The sequence below is a fragment of the Sminthopsis crassicaudata genome, chromosome 4 (assembly GCF_048593235.1).
Source record: "Sminthopsis crassicaudata isolate SCR6 chromosome 4, ASM4859323v1, whole genome shotgun sequence".
Lineage (NCBI taxonomy): Eukaryota > Metazoa > Chordata > Mammalia > Dasyuromorphia > Dasyuridae > Sminthopsis > Sminthopsis crassicaudata.
The window spans coordinates 290,627,318-290,645,525 of record NC_133620.1 but is presented as its reverse complement, the minus strand read 5'-3'; the positions used below and the strand labels follow the sequence as shown (position 1 = coordinate 290,645,525).

Genomic DNA, 18,208 nt, shown 5'->3' with positions numbered 1-18,208 from the left:
GATTGGGGAAAGCACTCACCGGAGGTCCATCTGAGCCAGGCATCCCTGGAAGACCTGGTTTTCCTTGAGGACCCTGCAAAAGACAGTGAGGGAATCTGAGCTACAGGTAGCAAAGTATGAATAGATGGAGCCCTACAATAGTTGTATAGTCCTTTTCCTCAGTATACCTCAGTCCTCATTCTTCCCACACTACTTTATTGGCATAGTCTCAATACGCTCTTTTCCTGTTTCCCATGACCCCCATCTTCCTGACTATCATTTTATTACCTGCCACACCCATCACTTACCTTGTCTCCATGGGGGCCGATAGCACCTTGAGGTCCAGGAAGACCCTGATGTATATAAGAGGGATGTCATGAGAGGATTGTAGATTATATTGCTCGCTATCCTCACAGCCCTGACCACATTCCATGCCCTCACCTACCATTGTATAGCAAGAACTATAAGTCAAAGCGCCCTAACTCCATTGCTCCAGTCTGTGTATAGACCCCATTTAAGTGACAGGGATATTATAAACTCTCAGCTTGTCTTAACTAATACAAATATTAGGAGGAAGAAAAGGATAATGTCTAAAAGTAGAGGGGGTGAAGCAGGTCATGCGATTTAGAAGATAAAGTAATGGGATCACTCACCTGGGTTCCTGGTGTACCCTGTTGTCCAGGAGGGCCAGGCTCTCCCTGAGGACCCTAGAAACAGATAACAATATAGGGGTCACCTGGGAAGGTGATATGAGGGTTAATTCCCAGATCACTAGAACAGAGAAAAGAATGTAGGAGCCCTGGACTATGAATCAGGAGATTTCAGTTCTAGTCTGACAGTTTAGTTAGCACAGGTGTACTATGTGGCTTGTTTAAGTCTAAGTTTCCTTTTCTATAAAGGAAAGGGATCTGTCTGATGTCTCTAACATACTAGGATTCTAGAACCCATGACCATAACTGAGGGCCAAGGAGCTTCTGAGAAAGGCCCATGGAAAATCAGGGTTAAGATTTTGTCGAGGTAGGAGTAGCAATCCAAGTAGCCTCCCCAAGTACATAAATCAATTAGTTTTCTATCAGTAAGTATTTATGTACTTAAATATGTTATGTTAGATATATATATATAGAATATATAAATATGATATTTCTATATTACTTCTATTATGGACTAGGTATCATGCCAGGCTTACCAAGTTCCCTTTGGGGCCATGAGATCCATCGATGCCTCTGACTCCCTGAAACATAAAAAGAGATTAAGAGAAGGAAGAAAAGGGGGCAAAAATTTAGGGACGGGAGAGAGTCTGTGGGTTTCTGGGTAGGGAGTTTCACTCCCTTCCATCTCTCAGGTGCTCCTTTCACTCAAAATCCAAGCAAATGAACTCATGTTCCTGGAGCTCTGCAGGGTGTGGGTTTATGGATTTGTATATTCGTTTTGTTTTTCTTGAGGGTTTGGGGTTTTTTTTGTTTTTTGTTTTTTTGTCTTGGCAACACATGAAGCAGACAGTGAACTACATAACATGTTCATTTGGAACGTGGGCATAGAAATGTTAAGAGAATAGTACAGTCGGTTAGGAGCCAAGAAAAAGAGAAAGAGGAAAAAGAGGTTAGGAAGCTAAAATTTTGAAGGGTCAGAGGTTTGAAAGTTCAGGAAATAGATTAAAGTGTGAGGAAGGATTGCTTACCATAGGGCCAGGGATTCCAGGAGGACCTTTGGGACCCAAAAGACCTCGGGGACCCTAGGTTAGGGATAGAGCATAAGAAAACACTAGTATCAAAGACAACAGCCCAGCATTGTGACTTTCGATCTCCCTGAATCTATAATTCCACCACAGTCACTACCAATTTAGCCTGTCCCTTCACCCAGTATCTTCTCATACTCACTGATTCCCCAGGTAGGCCTCGTGGTCCAATTTCTCCATCATCTCCCTAATGGGTAGATAGGAAACAAGGAAGGAGTAAGGAGACTTTCTCAAAGCCCACATAACCTTAAACTTTTTTTCCTCAAACATCATGTTTCCCCTCTTTTAGCTCTCTCCTTTCCTGCCAACCCAGAAGTTCCCACCATCACTTACCCTCTCTCCATCCTCCCCTGGGGGACCAGGAAGACCTTGGGATCCACTCTCACCCTGGAGTGAGGAATACAGGAGTCATTGAGACCTCAGAGCCAATTCCTTCTACCAACTACACACCCCCTAAACAGAAACCAACTTCCTCTTCCCCAACCAATTTCCTAAGAACCAAGCTTTCAACTTGGGACCTGGAAACTTGTTTTTAAAAAATATTTTGATAACTATTTCAATATGATTGGTTCCCTTTTTGATCATCTGATCACAGTTCCACTTGTGCATTTAAAAAAACACAATTCTAAGAAAGAGTTTGTAGGCTTCACCAGACAACCAAAGAGGACCATGATCCAAAAAAGATCAGAAACTCCTTTAATAAGTACTTCATTTACCATCAGTGAGTACTACCCCAATCCAATTTCTTCCTTTGTAAGTTCACACATTTCCCACATCCCCCTCATATCTGACATTTAACTCCATGTGGTCCATTTGGACTCATTCTTGGATGCTGAAGGGCACTGAAACTCTGTCCCTTCCCCAAACACATAGTACCCAAACATAACTGTCTTCTCTTTCCTTCCCACTTCTCTTGTAATCAGCCCCTCAATCCCTTTTCCCATATCCAGGAAATGCTTACCCTGTGTCCTTTCTCTCCTGGAAGACCTGGGAGCCCATCAAATCCTCGGTCACCCTAAGGGTATAAGTGTGACAGTCCAACTCACTTCCATACCCAAAAGAAATCCTTGAATGAATGTCTGGGACACATGCTCATAAACAGAAAATGAAATGAAGCACCAAGGAAGGAGAATGGGAAATCAGAGGCTTGAGAGGCTCAAAGGGCATTAAGGATTGTAGAGAGACAAGAGGGTCACAGAGGCATCTCTTATTCTATTACCTTTATCCCAGGCTCTCCTGGCATCCCCCGGGCTCCATCAGCTCCAGCACGACCCTGAAGGAATAGGAGGAAATGATGCAATTGGATTCAAGTGAGGAGGACAGCCCTCTACAGATCCTTATCCCCTCATCTACACCACAGTATTGCTCCTCTCATATACCAGCATCTCTATACCCTCCTCTAGAAAAGCCATCTCCTCCCACTGAAACTGCCAGCCCTTCTCCACCGACTCCCCATATTAACCCTTCCACTTACCCTGCGTCCAGCTTTGCCTGGAGGGCCTGATAGGCCCTGGGGACCCCGCGGCCCCTGGTGACAGGATATAAGAGATCAGTGGAAAAGGAAGATGAAAGGGTCACTTATGAAGAGGTTGAGGATAGAAGGATCCAGGTGAATGGGGGGAGAAGAAGATAAATAAGAGGTCAGTGCTGTTACCTGAGGACCTAAGTCTCCAGATTCTCCCTTCAGTCCAGGACTCCCAGGGTGACCCTGAGATAAAAGAGAAAAAATGGATAGCATAAGATAATAGGAGATAAAGGAAAATATATGATGAACAGGCTCCCCAGTACCCTCTCAAGAACTTCAACATTAAAGATTAATCCCCAATCCAAATTCCCCTGAGAATATTATATCCTAAGACTTTCCATACTCTTTTTTTTCCACCAAAAAAAAAAAATTCTCCACTTCCCATACCTGTCCCATATTTCTTCCCATCACTCACCAGGGGTCCGGGGTGACCTGTATATCCCATGGGGCCAGGAGGACCCCGTAGTGCCAACTAGGGAGTAGAGAAATATTAGAACTGAGAAGAGGAAGCAGAAGAAAAAATTTCCAACATTCTCCCAATATCTATCTTCCTTATCTCATCTCCCAAGTATTAAAACCCTGGTTCTAAATTTGTCTTTGACCTCTTCCCAACTCTCCTCCAACACCAGCAAAAGTCCTTCAGAAATTTCCTTTTGCCCTCACTTCTTCCCAACCCCTCTAATACTCACCATACTCATGCCCTCATACTTAAACCCCAACAAATTAAGTTTCCCCAGGCTCCCCCAACATATTCCCCCAATAAGGGGAGATGGCAGAGACACAGCTGAATCCCTCACCCTCATGACATTCTCTGCTTACCCGAGCCTGCTGCAGGATAGCTTGGGCCTGAGCCTCCTGAGCAGCGACCACAGGACCCTTGTCCCCTCCACCACTGCCAAACCGGAACTAGGCAGTGTGAGAAGTAATGGAACAGGTAAAATGGAAAAGAAAAAAAAAAAAAAAAAAAAAGAAAAGATGATTCAGTGCCTAGAAGCCATTCATATATCACCTCTCTCCCATTCTAGGTTACAGAAGAAGCCATTCCTACATTATCTCTAGGATTATCCACCACCTAAATCCCCAAGCCCTGATCCTTCAAATATTCCTTTGAGTTCTAGGTAACAACATTAGAGTCCCTGAACTGAATTTAACACCAATCCCAGCTATATTCATCTTTCTTCAAGGTATACTATTCTTTGATTCTCTCTGGTATAAATTATGCCATGCCTGCTTCTAACATATCTATACTGTTCCCCATCCCATCTTATCCTAGGAAATCCCTTTTAGTTTAGAGTTTTCCACATTCAGACTCTCCTCACCCCTTTAGCCCTCCTTAGTTTCAAGGTTCCCAATATCAGAGGTTCCTGATACATTGGGTTCTAGCTAGCCCACCACCAATGACACCCCCTTCTGATGTCTAAAACAGAACTCACAGGAAGCATAAGTGATGTTCCAGGAGGACCAGGAGTCCCATCTGATCCAGGAAGTCCTGCCCGGCCTGGGGGGCCCTGTTGGGGACAGGGGAAGAAACAGAGGAATAAGGATAAAATTAGAGTGGAAGAAAAGAGAATAGGGAGACAGTTGGGAAAGCCAATATCTCCCTCAAGAGTCTTGCCATGTAATATAAAGACCAGAAGATCCCTTTAAGTGTCCTCCAATCCCTTTCCAGCTCCCACAAAGAAAAACAAGACAGCAAATTCCAGGCAACTCCTCCTTAAACATTAATTTCATCTTCCCTTCCAGGTGATGTCACATTTCCCTTATTAATCTACCAAGCAGAAAATATTTATTCTCAATACACCAAGGATATCTTAGGGCTTAGCCCCCAGCCCTTCCACTCAGGCTACCACCTTCTTACCCTTTCTCCAGGATCACCCACAGGACCAGGATTTCCCTGAATTCCAGGGGGACCAGTCAATCCCTATGAAGACAGAAGGAAAGAATTCAGAGATAAAAGGAAGAGCAAGAGTTCAGGAAAGGTAAGTCTGAAGCAGAGGAGAACCTCTGAAAGAATTTTCAAGGGAACTCAGGATTAATTCAAAGAAGGTATGATCAGGAAGGACAGCTGACATATATAAATTTTGTACAATCTTCAAAGCATTTTATCAATTATTACCTTGTTGGAGCCTTGTAATCATCATATGGGGTAGCTATTCAAGCTATATCCCAATTTTACAGATAAAGAAGCTGAGTCTCAGAGAGGTTTCCTGATGGTTACTCAGATAATAATGCAACCAATAGGATTTAAACTCAGGTTGTCCTGTCTCTAAGGAACCCTGTGGGACTTATGGAAACGAGTGAGGTGTGTAAGGATGGGTCATAAGGAAGATATGAAGATAAGGGGAGAAATGAACAACTGGATATTGAAGAGAGATTATCAGGAAGATGGAGGTGGAAAGAATTTATTGGGAATTTGAAGTAAAATCAAGTATAGACTCACTGTAGGTCCTTCAGGGCCTGGTGGCCCCTCTACTAGCATTCCCTGTGAAGACAGAGGTATGAGGTTAAGGTCATTATCATCCTAATACCTTCCCCTGCCCTCCCATCCCCCCAGGAATTCTTGATGAGCCAGCAACTGGCATGACTTACAGGTTCCAGAACAGCGGGTTCCCCCTTCTCTCCCTTCACCCCCCGGACTCCATGGGTAGCCTGAGAGAGATACATATGTAGCCCCAAGTGGGGTCTGTGAGCAAGATACCCATCCAACAATCCCTCACAATACCTTTAAATAGCTCCGCTTCCTCAGATATCCTCAACTTCATTTCTCTTCTATCCCACTAATACCATCTACATCAAAACAACTCTGATGTATGGATTTCTCTTGGCATGATTAGCTTCCTCTTATAAATTCTTAACCCCAAATACTTTCACCAGAAACCCCTCAATACTAATTAGAACTTACTAACTTCCATTCATCCATGTAGGCCCCACCATCAGCCAGGAAAGATATCTATACAGGCTCTGACTTCTACAGGGGTCCCTCAGAGAAAAACCCCAAGGCCTACCTAGGGATATTCAATCTTTCCCAAACCCAGTTTCTACTTAAGGATTCTCCCTCAAGAATCTGCAAAAACACACAAAAAAATTACCTCCTACCTGAGATTCTTTCCCTACCCTAACCCCAACCATATAAGAACACCAAACCTGGATTCATCTGAGGAGATTTTTGGAGGTAATCCCTTAAACTCAGGCCTCACTTCCTGCTTTTCCCAGGTTCCCTGACCCAAGCTTTCCACCCTCAGTGAAGATCACCCTCACAACTCACCTAGCTCATCCCCCATCAACATCCTACAAAACCCCTGTGTTTATTGCCCCAAATCTAAACCTATTCTATGCACTCCTATTTCCCCAACCCTTTGTTCTAATACCTTCCCCTCTTTTACCCGCATGAGCATAGTCGGACTGGCTGGATGCCCCCTTCAAGGTCTTCAGAATTCCCAGGAAAGTCCTCCCCCACAAATAACAAGAATCAATTGACCAAACTCTCCCAGCTCCTTGGATATTCCCAAATGACTTGACAATAGCAGAGGAAGCAGGAGGGAGTAGGGAGTTAGGGGTGAGAATATTAGAAAATAACATAATGGTAAAATAGCAGAGTGAGAGAGGCAACAAGCAAGGAACAAGGGACACACAGGAAGTAGCTTCCCTCTCCTTCCCCGCCAAACACAACCAATAACACAAGAAATAGGTTATACTGAGACACACATGAGCAAAACAGAAAATGGTTGGAGACATGAGGAGAAAAGGAGGCATATGGCAGAAACATGTATGCTAGGACTAAGACAAACAGGAAATGACCAGGATAGACAAGAAATGGCACCAATAGACTAAAAAGAAACAATTAAGGTAAGAATCTTTGGGATACTTTTCAGGAAGAATATGGTTTTCAGTCAAAAGAAAAAGGAAATCATATAAGATAAATAAGAAATGGCTCCTTTCAAGAAGGCATTACATGTGAGAAAAAATATTAAGAAAAATACAAAACACATAGGAAGTAACCAGAAAGAGCCAGGCTCATGACAAAAGCAATAGGACTAGCATTGCCTGACATACACAAGAAATGTCTTATTCACAGGAAATGGGAAGAGACAACAAGGATACTGCAGCCAGGACACACAGGAAGTGATCAGTCATAAACAAGAAGCTCTCAGGCCAACACCAACTTGAAGACAGATACCATGACTAAGACAAATAGAAAGTGATTTGTTGGGCAGGAAGTGAGCCTAGTTTTGGAAAGGTAACATGACATTGAAAGTTAAATCTTTTGATACAATGCAGACAGGAAGAAAGAATGGGAAACATAATATGGAAACAATTAGAAACTGATCAGAAGATAGAGGCTAGTTGCCCCAGAAAAAAACATAAAATGTATCAGTCTAGACATATAGAAAGTATCCAAAACAAACATGAAATGGTCTCATGGCAGGGGGGGGGGGCGGGAAAGACACACTCCCCCTAGGCAGAAGGAAATGCAAAATTGCATCAAGGCAGGGAATGGCAATCAGGAAATTATCTTCTGAAGCAACACAGACCCTTCCTCTACCCCCCTAAATAAATAGGAAGTGAAGTGGTTCACAGCCAACCGGAAGGGATACATTAACAATAACAAGAGAGTCATGAACAAAAGTAAGTGATGCAGTAACAACAGAAAGTGATGCAATAATGAGGTGGTACATTAACAAGAGGTAACAACTGGAACTGGTGCATTAACAACTGCAAGAGATGCATTAACAGGAATTGCATTTACAACAGGAAGTGATCCGATAACAAATGGAAGTGATTGTTACCAAGAAATAAAGTATTAACAATAGAAAGTGATGCATTAATAACAGGAGGTGGCACTCACATCTCTGCTAGAAGGCTACAGAGAGGAGATAGAGAAGACACACATCACTTACAGCTCCTGAATGGGTGGTCTCAGCAGAGAGAGCTGGCCCAAGCTCTGTCTCCTCTCGATAATCATCCCCATAGCCATAGGTGTAATCATAGGGACCTGGAGGGGGGTCTGTGGTCCCCTCCCCATATTCCTCAGCTCGAAACCTGCCAGCGCTGGGGGGACCCTCGGGGTCTATCTGCTCCTTCCCAGCATGGGAAGAGAAGGTAGAGGGGAGATAGTGAGGAGGCAGTTAAGATTATTTTGCCCTTTCCCTTTGAATCTGACAAGTTGCTGAGAATGGGAAAGGGAATAAGTAAAAGATTTTGACTCGCTGGAGCTTGGGGTTGTTTGAGGAAGGGCTAGCCCCTTTGAAGGGTCAAGGTCACTAATCATAGGGAAAAGGACAGTCACCAAAGATTCAAAGAGCATTTGGATGACTAAAAAGTTTACAAATAAGAGTGGATGGAGGGGCAGGGTGGCCAGAGGGCTAAACAGCAAGAAATAGTGATTGGATGGACATAGTGTCCAGCAAAGGAGACCAGAAAATAATCAAAAGACTGAGAGGGACACAAAGGGGTGTGGAGGGAATGAGACCAAAAGAAGAGAGATAAGCAGGACAACGGATAAAGACAAATGCACAGCATTAGGAGCTGCTAGGAAAATGGATCTAAATAAGACTGGCATACAACTAGATATTTACTACCCTCTGGCCAGGAGAGGAGAAAATGATTCATCAAGATGAAATGGGGAGGTGTCAAGAGTTGTCCAGATTATGTACTGGAATGGAAGGGTGCATAGTTACCTCTTCAGGGAGTAGCAGGGGGTTGGACTCCTGAGTGCCATCTTCTTCACCTAAGGAAGGGTCCTGACCTCAAGGAAGGTAGAAAGGGAAGAGCACAGCCAGAAGCAAAGGGGAGAGAGGATTAATGTAGATAGGTGCAAAGCAGCAGATATCCCCCCATCTGGAGAAACCTCTCCGCACTGGGGATGGGGGTAAATCTCAGATCTTGCAACCCCTCTGGGAAAGAGTATTGAAGGGGTAAATTTAGGAAATTGGAGAGGGCAGAGATCTGGATCCCCCGTTCTACCTGCTGATAACCGGTGCGTCTAGTCCGAGGGGGACCCCAGGCTTGTGGGGTAGCTGCCCATCGAGAAGGGTGTCGGGATAGAGGAACCCGGTCCCTTGCTGACCCTGTACTTCTACCATGGGGAGGCTGCCGGGCAGATGAGGTGGAGGCCCTCTGGGCCGCTGACCTCTTGGCAGATGGGGAAAGCCGGGAAAGCCGGCGTGGGGGTACCCTGCGGCCCACGGAGGTAGGGGAAGCCTTCTGAGAGGGGCTCTGAGGCCTCTGTGGCAGGAAAGAGATATGGGAAGGAGTATGAGTGAGTGTTCTTCTCTACCACCCAATATAAAGTGTCCCCCACATTTGTAAGGTCAGGAAGGATATCCTGAAGTAGATTGTGTAAGAAAGAGGGATTTCTAAAGGGATTCCTACCTGGTAATCAGGGGTGATTCCTGTGGTCGTTACATCATAATAAGGGGGCTCGTAATCATAGTAGAAAGAATCAGGAGACTGGGAATAAGGCAAGGGGAATAGGAAATCAGATGGGGACAGGACAAGAATAAGGAGATTATTGGGGGGGGGGGAATAGCAAAAGAAAGGAAGGGTGGACAGAAGAAGTAAACAAATGAGGCATTAGACAAAAGGAAGATGAAGGGGAGAGAAGAATGGGTGGTAGGGGAAGTAAAAAACCAGATTGAGGGTAAGTCCCACATGTGGACAGAAGCAAACATAATTAAGAGATTGATTCAACACTTGAACCCTCAATCTCTCATCAGAATTCTCACCCTAATCAGCCCTCACTTCAGTTTTCTACTACAGTTCTCCTCCCTTCTTAGGCTTATCTATCCATATATTTCTAGGCCCTCATAGACTAGATCCCCTCATACACATCTTCCCTGGAGCCTCAAATATTATTACTATCTCTGAATTTGTATTTCCCCCTCTTTTTGGCTATTTTTCCATCTCTTATCTCCCAATATTTCCATTTTCTGTCAACTTCTTCCTTCCCCCAATCTCTTAATACGGATGTGAGGATGCAATGGAGGGACAGGGGCACATGTTAAAGCTAGAAGGAAACAATGGATAGAGGGATGAGCAGTTCCCACCTACCATTTCCTCCAAATTACTTCATCATAAAACTTTTTTTTAATGAAAATAAAAATAGTTTTGTGAATGAGCATGGTAGGAAGAAAATGACTAGAACTAGGTTAGGATGGGTCAGGACTGGCAGGGATAAAACATCATCCAGAAGGGGTGGTTGATAGTTTTGAGGGAAGCTTCATGGAGACAGGTATGGAATTGCCCCATTCCAGGGTTTGCTCACCTGTCTCTGGGGTTCCTGGTTTTGGGGCCTATGAAGTCTGTGTACTTCCCACTTGTGAGGTTTGTGGTTTCCTTGATGTTTTTGATTCTGGGGTTTCTCCACGTGGCCTCCTTTACATTGTGTTTGTGGTTGCTCACAAGATTCATAGGCAGCCTTGGTTCCTGGGATGATGAGGAGCTGCTGGATATCACCCTGGGAGGTTGGGAAGCGGAAGGAGGAGAAGCATGTTGAGGAGGAGAAGCATATTGAGGTGAAACATGATATTCCTACTTTCTCTTTCACAGAAGAGTGGAGGTAGTGAGAGACAGAAGGGAAAAAAAGGAGTACACAGAGAAGAAGCTAGAAGAAGGAAGCAAGACACATGGGGCTGTGAAATAGAAGTTTGTTTTCATTGCAGCCATTACTCTTGGAGGTCATCATACCCCGACTCTCCATTACCCTCATCACTACCTCTGTATTTAAGCCATGTCTCTATGGTGTTCTTCCCAATGAATATTCTACTTCTTGCATTTCAGTTTCTTAGGGCCTAGGTAATCAGAGTCCTAATGTGTTGTTCTGATTTACTTCCTCAAATACCTTTAATTTACACATCATGAGCCAATAGCATATCTAGCCTATAGTTCCAGGGGAGCTTTAACTTTGGGTTTCAAAGCCAAAAGACCATTGTAATATTTTTTCTCCTTGAGGCAATTGGGGTCGAGTAACTTGCCCAGGGTCACACAGCTAGGAAGTGTTGTCTGAGACCAGATTTGAATGGGAGATTTCTGAATCCAGGTAGATAAACTGGTCCAGAGTTCAGGATGATACTAGAAGTTCAGTGCTTACAGTTGGAGTTCAAGGATCAATTATGGTTAAAAAGTACTACAATAAGGGCAGCTAGGTGATACAGTGGATAGAGCACCAGCCCTGAAGTCAGGAGGATATGAGTTTAAATCTGGTCTCAGACACTTAACTTTTCCTGGCTGGGTGAGGCTGGGTGAGTCATTTAACCCCAATTGCCTCAGGAGAAAAAAAAAAAAAAGTTAACAGAAATCTCTCAGGCTTGATCTTCTATAGCTATCATATCTCAGAACCCATTTTCAGCAACCATTCATATCTCTCTCTATATACCATAGACCATACTCTCTTCTCACATTCTAAACACAAAATCTGAAATAATGCAGCAGAGTAAGATGATTAGAGATCTAAAAAATTCTTAAGTCCTAAAAAAGAACTAGACTAGGTTTGAATTTAAAAGTCTCAACTAAGTGATAGCTGATGTTTATAATTAAATCTTCCTAACCTAGCTAAATTATGATTCCCCTTCTGGCAAATCCCTTGAAAGAAATCAAACAGGTTCAGGAGCTAGGAAGACCTAAGGTGTCCTTTATCTTCATTTGAGATTCAAGGATCTGAAAAATATTCTGAAAGTTGGGAAAAATAAAAATCTTTGGAGCCAAATGCAAAAGTTTCCTGAATCATTTGCTGAATGAATCAGAACCTTCAGCTAAGTGATGAAGTTCTGCAAGTCCTATAAATAAGATCCAGGACTAGATCTTTAACAGGTTACCTGAATTTATCCAACTTTTTTTATTGGTATCTGGTGCCAGTCTACTTTTTCATCTCCCACTACTCCTTCTACATATCACTGGTGCCCTCTGAGTAAATCATAGGTTTCCCTGACTGTGTTCATGCCTTTCTCTCTCTTAAAAAAGTCGTCTTTTGATCACTAACTGTTGAAAACCTCTCTCTCTTTCAGGGATCACTGAAGTGAAGTAACTTTGTCCAGGAAGCATTCTTTGATCCCCATCACCAGAAGAGATTCCATGCTCACATGGCATTTATGGCAGTTATGACATATTTATGACATATGGCCTTTTATGATAGTTACACTCTTATAGCTTTAAGAACTAGAAAGGAACTCAGAGGTTATTGAGTCTGACTTCATTTTACAGGTATGTAAACTGAGGTCAAATGACTTGTTTAAGATCACACAGATACTAAATGTCTGAGGCAGTATTTGAACCCTCTTCTTGCTGGCTCTAAGTTCAGTACAGCATTATTTACCTCACCATCCTTCAGGATGACATACCACATCATATTCATCTTTGTCTCACCACCCTACCATCAATCCCTACCCAATGGTATATTTCATATAATAGATGACAGCAAATCTTTTCGAATGAATATTTGGGCAGAAAAGTTCTCAAATTATAACAGGCAGGCAGCTACCAAGTCTGCATGGGATGTAGAATAGATCCTAGACACAAGAATTGAAGGAAGATAGGCCAAAAGGTGAAAACTCTGAGTCATGGAGAGGAAGAGAACAGCTGAACCTGGGAAGCAAGAAATACCTCTACACCCCCAGTTACCTCAAAGACTTCATCATCCAGGATTCGGGCACCAAAGATGAGGACTCCACGGGTGTCTAGAATAGGATGAGCACTCCGTGGAAGAGGCCGAGTGATTCTCTTCTTACAATCAACAATCAGGGTGACAGAGTGAGCCTTAACAGCCACAGCTACACGGTGCCACCTGTGGAAGGGAAGCAAGAAAAAGAATGACCAAAGAACATAATAAAGCCTGAGAGTGACTAAGCAGGTAAGTCAATGAGGAGTTGAAGGATCAGGGAAATAGTTCATTTCAGTTTGGGGGAGAAGTCATCAGTTACTGAAATTAGGGAATGACTGGTAAAAAAAAAAAAAATCAGAGTGAGGGAAATGATCAGTAGGCAGAGGTGACTTACTTGCCATCAGCCAAGCTAATGCCTCGGAAAGTAGGCAAAGCAGGGAGTCTTGGCCGACCAGTTTGATCTTCATATAGGAATCGAGGAGGCCGACCAAGCTCTAGTCCCAACTGCCGAACACCTTGGGCACTGTACAGAGTCAACAAAGGGGCATGGAGACCAGGATTTGGCCGGAGCACAGATAGCAGTGAGAAATCAGCAGGAAATCCACCTGGGGGAAGAGGAAAGCAATAAGAAAGAGATGGAAAGAGAGATAGTATCACAGAGGTCTGAGAGAAAGAGATAAGGAGAATGGACACAGATCCCTATCAGACAGGGTCTGATATTTCCTCCATTATCATATTTGGCCCCTGGTTCTCTTCCAATTCCCCATTATTCCTATACCTGGAAATAGTTGCCTGGTAGGGGCGCTGAGTTGGGCAGGCCGGGTCACTCGATAGGCCACATCAGCTGGACAAACACCAACAACCCTCTGAACACCATCCGGGAGTAAAGGGAACTGAAGGGCACGGAGAATATCCACAGGGGGACCCCCTGGAAGTAAAGGAAGATCAGGAAGCAAGGGCTATATTATGAAGAAAGTAATCTGGTTTTAGCCACAGAAAGGTGGTATTTGGGATAGAGAGAAGGAATAACTTAGATCAGAGCAGATCTGTACTTAGAATTCTTCACAGGATTCAGAAATTCCCACTCTGTCCCTTTCAATTTCCTTCTGTCTTTATTTATGTGTTCTGCCTTTATCTATTTTTATTTGTTTCTCACTATTCCATATTCATTTCATTTTTTCTACATGTCTCATTGAGTCACTTTCTGTCTCTGCTTCTCTGTCTCTTTCTCTTTGTCTTTCTCCCTCTCTTCCATATCTTTCTCTCTGTGCCTCTGGCTTTTATCCCAGCTTTGACACAAACAACATCTGGAGAATCAATTAGTCTAGGCACAGGAAGGTGTGCATGTGTGAGAGGGGATGGGGTATTGGAAATTGGAACACAGAGCTTCAAAAAAAGAAGGGTCTTCGTAATTTATTTAGACTGCAGTTTGATGTGAGAGTGGGTGAATTCCTAAGCAATGCTGGGGCTGTTACAGGGGAAGAAAGATACAAGCTCCCAGGCTTCAATGAAGTCCATGCTTCCTAGCATGAAGGAGAAAGGGAGTGAACCAGGGAAGGAGTGGGGGCAATGGAACTGCCACATGAAATATGAGTTGACCCAGGGCCCTGAGCCACCACCACACATCTGGGGAACCCATCAGCAATGGTCAGAGTTCTTGCCCAGGAACCAATTGGCCCATTGCTTCCCCTCCCTTATACCTGGGACTTAAGGATCTTGCCCAAAACACCATCCCAACATCAGGAAGCCAGCTAACCACCTCCTTCTGTTCTTAGACTCAGACTTCTGCTATCAAAATTCTCTGAGGCAGAAGTCACCTCTTCCTATTCCCTTTCTCTCTAATTCACTCTAGCTCCAAGTTTGAAGAAATTCCAATAGCAAGACTGGCAGAAGATAGATATATCGACAGAGACAGAGACAGACAGAGACACACAGAGGTACCCAGGAGATCAGGAATGCTGAACTGAGCAGGGTGGGGCAGAGAAAAGGCCCTTTGAGTTCTGGAGCTAGGGAAACCACGGACTGCCCACTCCCTCCCCACTCCTCCCTGGCCCCCGAGTGTGGCAGCTCAGCAAACACAACTCACAAGGGCAGCTTTCAGACACAGAGACAGAGGGAAGCAGAGAGACAGACACACACAGAGACCTCAAGCCCAAGAGACCTCAGACTCTAATCCATTTCAACACACACACACACACACACACACACACACACACACACACACACACAAAACATATCCAGGAGAACGCTGTTCAGCCCCATCAGTTCCTTACAACTAGCTAAATTCATGTCTATAGCATGGAATCCTTGTATTTGGCCCTATACATTCCTCACATTTGACCTCACAGACTCCCCACCTTTGTGCCCACATCCCATATCTGGTCTCATGTATTCCCCTCTCTTTTTTCCTCTCCCCACTGATTCCCCATACCTGTCCCACAGGGTTCTCCCAGTTCACAAGTGGTAGTGAGAAATGTATCTTCTCTTCTAATATAATGGGCTTCATCTTTACAACCATTATTAGAGAAAGATGTATCTTGTTTCCCATATCAAATTTTACATATATATCTTCACACACTCACACATTATTACAGGTAGAGGGATTTCCGCTTGCCTCCACAGGTCCTCCTCAACTTTAAATAGTCTTGAAAAAAGCAAGCTTTTTTTTTTTTTTAATTCTAATTTTAGGGATAGGAAATTTATACCTTAAATTTTCTGTTTCTAAGAATGCAGCTCTGCAATCAGAAGACTCTGCACTCAAATCATATTTTGATGATTACTATCTGTGACTTTGGGCAAAATTCTTAATCTCCCAGAGCCTCAATTATTTAATCTGTAAAAAGCAGGATTAGAATAGAAGAACTCTTGAGTTTAGTTCTAAACCTATGATTCTATGTACTTCACACTTTATAGAGTGTGGGGATTTTTTCTACTGTACTCTAAAATCCTTTATATTGCAATTTCTGACCTACTTTACTTCTTGAAAAAAGAGTGGAGGACAGAGAATAAATTAATATGCAAATTGAATTCAAACTGTACCTAATCTCTTCAAAGGAGATCCTAACCCTCATTCCATCACTTGGGATCCTGGAGTCTATTCTCCAGGCTCCTCTTCGGTGAAACCACACTTTCCCTCACTGTGGTCCCTTGAGAATAGAAGAACATTCTCATCTCAGGAAATCTGGGGGGAAAACCTGGGGTTCTGGACGCTGGGGTCCAGGGAAAGCAAGCTTGGACGTAAGAGGGGGAGTGGAGGAGTAGGAATGCAGAGAGTTGGCTCTGATCTCAGACACCTGATCCCAGCCCAGTCCGGCCCCGCTGGCAGAGGCCCCAGCACTCTCCAGAGCCAGCCGCGTGGCAGCATCGAGGGCACGGGAAAGTAGGGGTACGGGGCGGGGGGAAGAGAACAGGGACAGAGAGAACTAAGGAACATGGAAATATCACAGAAACTCCCATAACCTGTGACTCAGTCCCTAATTCTCCCATTCTCATTCCACACTACCAGAAGAGAAAAATAATACCCACTGAGAAAGGGACAGGTTTCCTTAACAGTATCCTCAGGCTCCCAAGTACCAGGAGACCTGAATAGTCAGCCAGATAAGTAGGTTCACCTATTTAACACCACCCCCTTCCAATGTATAGGCTCCAATTTCAGATCTCTGAAGAGCGACTCTGCCATCTCTTCTCCAGTTCTCCTTTAAAGAATAGGTGTTCCTAGCTCTGAGACTAGCTTTTTTCCACCTATGCACATTACCCTATGCATCTTTTCCAGCACCCGCTATTTTGAAGTTAAGATGTGAAATGAGAGGTGTTCCGGTGCCCTCAATCCTGAAATTTTGACTCGCAGACTCGATCTCCTTGGTCTCCCCTCCCCAGGGTAGCATGTCCCATTTCCAGTCCCCAAGGATACTGACACAGGACTCTCCTCACACAGAACTCTATCGTGCCCCAAATACAGGTACAGAAATTTTAAGGGATCTATCCTCAATAGATCCTAACATTCACAACCATCCAGGGATTTAATTCCCCTATCCTGCCTGATTCCCTCAGATCCAAGGCTCCTTCCATCTCCCAATTGCCGTGTCTAATTACCTGACCTCACTTACCTGCTCGGGCTGGGAGAGGTGCGCTCAGCCCCAGCACCAAAAGGACCAACAGAAGACGTTTACAGCAGCTGCACCGCTCCATGACTGGACAGCCGGGAACCCAGTTCCCGAGAGCCAGGGAGCGGAGTTGAAGGGAGGACGGAGTAATTATAAACGCAAGGATACCTAACTCAGGGAGAAGGAGCAGAGCACTCTTGGTGCTGGAACTCCTGGATCCCCTGAAGAGGGGTAGTTGGTTGAAGGTTGGGGACCGCTGCAACTTCTAAGATTACCATGCACTGAATGGAAGATGTCAGTGCTCCAGCGAGGCTGCTCCCTCCTCTGCTGCATGCACTTGTGTCTCGGCCACCCTACTAGTCAAGAGCCCCCGACCCCGCCCCCACGCCCCTCCCGTAATCGGAAAGGGAAAATCCCACCCCGACCTTAACACTTTCTCAGGGGAAATCCCAGCTCCGCCCAAAGGAACCAGGGTCTTCCGAAGACCCAGGTACCCTACCCCTCTTGCCTTCCCAAAAATCTAGACATTCTGTTCTTATCTCTATCTTTTCTAGGGGGTCCAGGTACTTTTCTTCCTCTTCTCCCTCCCTTCTGAGAACCCAGGAATTCTATTTCCAATCCCGCTTTGGCGGGTTGGGTCCGGATTTCAGGGGGCGGGGTCTCCCCTATAATTAGTTCTTTATAGTTATACACTCCCGCCCCTGCCCGCAGAGGTAATTACAGAGTCCAGGTATTTATAGAAGTTAAAGATAGTGATGGGCAGGATCTTGAAAGGGCAGAGGCTCGGAGAATCAAGGGTACTAGAGAACGGAAAGTATGGAGGACTCCAAGAGACCAGAAGTCCGAGAGTTGCAGGGTAGAGACCAAGGCACATATCCCCAAAACTTTGAGTAGTAGAAATGAGATAGAGGAGGTTCATACAAGGGGACAGAAAAGAATTTGGGAGAAATGGGCTCAGGATTGTGACCAAGTGCTGCTGTCCTGGGATCTTCTGCACCAGCGGGGTGCACATTGCCAGGGTCTACCCGGCGCCCTCGGTGCGCCGGGTGAAAAACTGGGATAGAGCAGACACTATCCGCTCGCCACCGCCTCCGCCGGGGAGGGGAGCGGAGGTGGCAGGGAAACAAGGAGCCTTTGAAAGCTGACTCTCCACACTCACACCCTCCATTCCACGGTCTCCTGTCCCGCCCCTAACCTGGCACACACACACACACCCCCGGACAAAGCACTCCTTGTCCCCCCCACTCCCACCCTGTCCCGGCCCCTCAAGC

The 18,208-nt window shown here is 44.7% G+C and overlaps 1 protein-coding gene across 3 annotated transcripts in view; it reads right to left on the bottom strand.

The window, feature by feature from the left end:
* COL11A2 (collagen type XI alpha 2 chain) overlaps window positions 1-17,146 on the bottom strand; it is a 34,563-nt gene extending 17,417 nt beyond the window's left edge. Inside the window, exons 1-26 of one of the 3 annotated variants that reach the window (XM_074311319.1) lie at window positions 16,941-17,146; window positions 13,613-13,762; window positions 13,229-13,439; window positions 12,855-13,017; window positions 10,504-10,695; window positions 9,612-9,689; window positions 9,204-9,464; window positions 8,918-8,980; window positions 8,138-8,317; window positions 5,829-5,888; window positions 5,680-5,721; window positions 5,098-5,160; window positions 4,673-4,747; window positions 4,059-4,145; window positions 3,655-3,711; window positions 3,369-3,422; window positions 3,189-3,242; window positions 2,934-2,987; window positions 2,676-2,729; window positions 2,048-2,101; window positions 1,857-1,901; window positions 1,658-1,711; window positions 1,166-1,210; window positions 633-686; window positions 288-332; window positions 20-73 (exon numbers count right to left, since the gene is read on the bottom strand). In XM_074311319.1, coding sequence (XP_074167420.1) covers window positions 20-73; window positions 288-332; window positions 633-686; window positions 1,166-1,210; window positions 1,658-1,711; window positions 1,857-1,901; window positions 2,048-2,101; window positions 2,676-2,729; window positions 2,934-2,987; window positions 3,189-3,242; window positions 3,369-3,422; window positions 3,655-3,711; window positions 4,059-4,145; window positions 4,673-4,747; window positions 5,098-5,160; window positions 5,680-5,721; window positions 5,829-5,888; window positions 8,138-8,317; window positions 8,918-8,980; window positions 9,204-9,464; window positions 9,612-9,689; window positions 10,504-10,695; window positions 12,855-13,017; window positions 13,229-13,439; window positions 13,613-13,762; window positions 16,941-17,022 — 2,331 coding nt within the window. In that variant the 5' untranslated portion in view covers window positions 17,023-17,146. The remainder of the gene's footprint in view (window positions 1-19; window positions 74-287; window positions 333-632; window positions 687-1,165; window positions 1,211-1,657; window positions 1,712-1,856; window positions 1,902-2,047; window positions 2,102-2,675; window positions 2,730-2,933; window positions 2,988-3,188; window positions 3,243-3,368; window positions 3,423-3,654; window positions 3,712-4,058; window positions 4,146-4,672; window positions 4,748-5,097; window positions 5,161-5,679; window positions 5,722-5,828; window positions 5,889-8,137; window positions 8,318-8,917; window positions 8,981-9,203; window positions 9,465-9,611; window positions 9,690-10,503; window positions 10,696-12,854; window positions 13,018-13,228; window positions 13,440-13,612; window positions 13,763-16,940) is intronic. The other 2 variants (XM_074311321.1, XM_074311320.1) reach the window with 2 other exon arrangements.
* Between the last annotated feature and the right edge of the window lie 1,062 nt (window positions 17,147-18,208).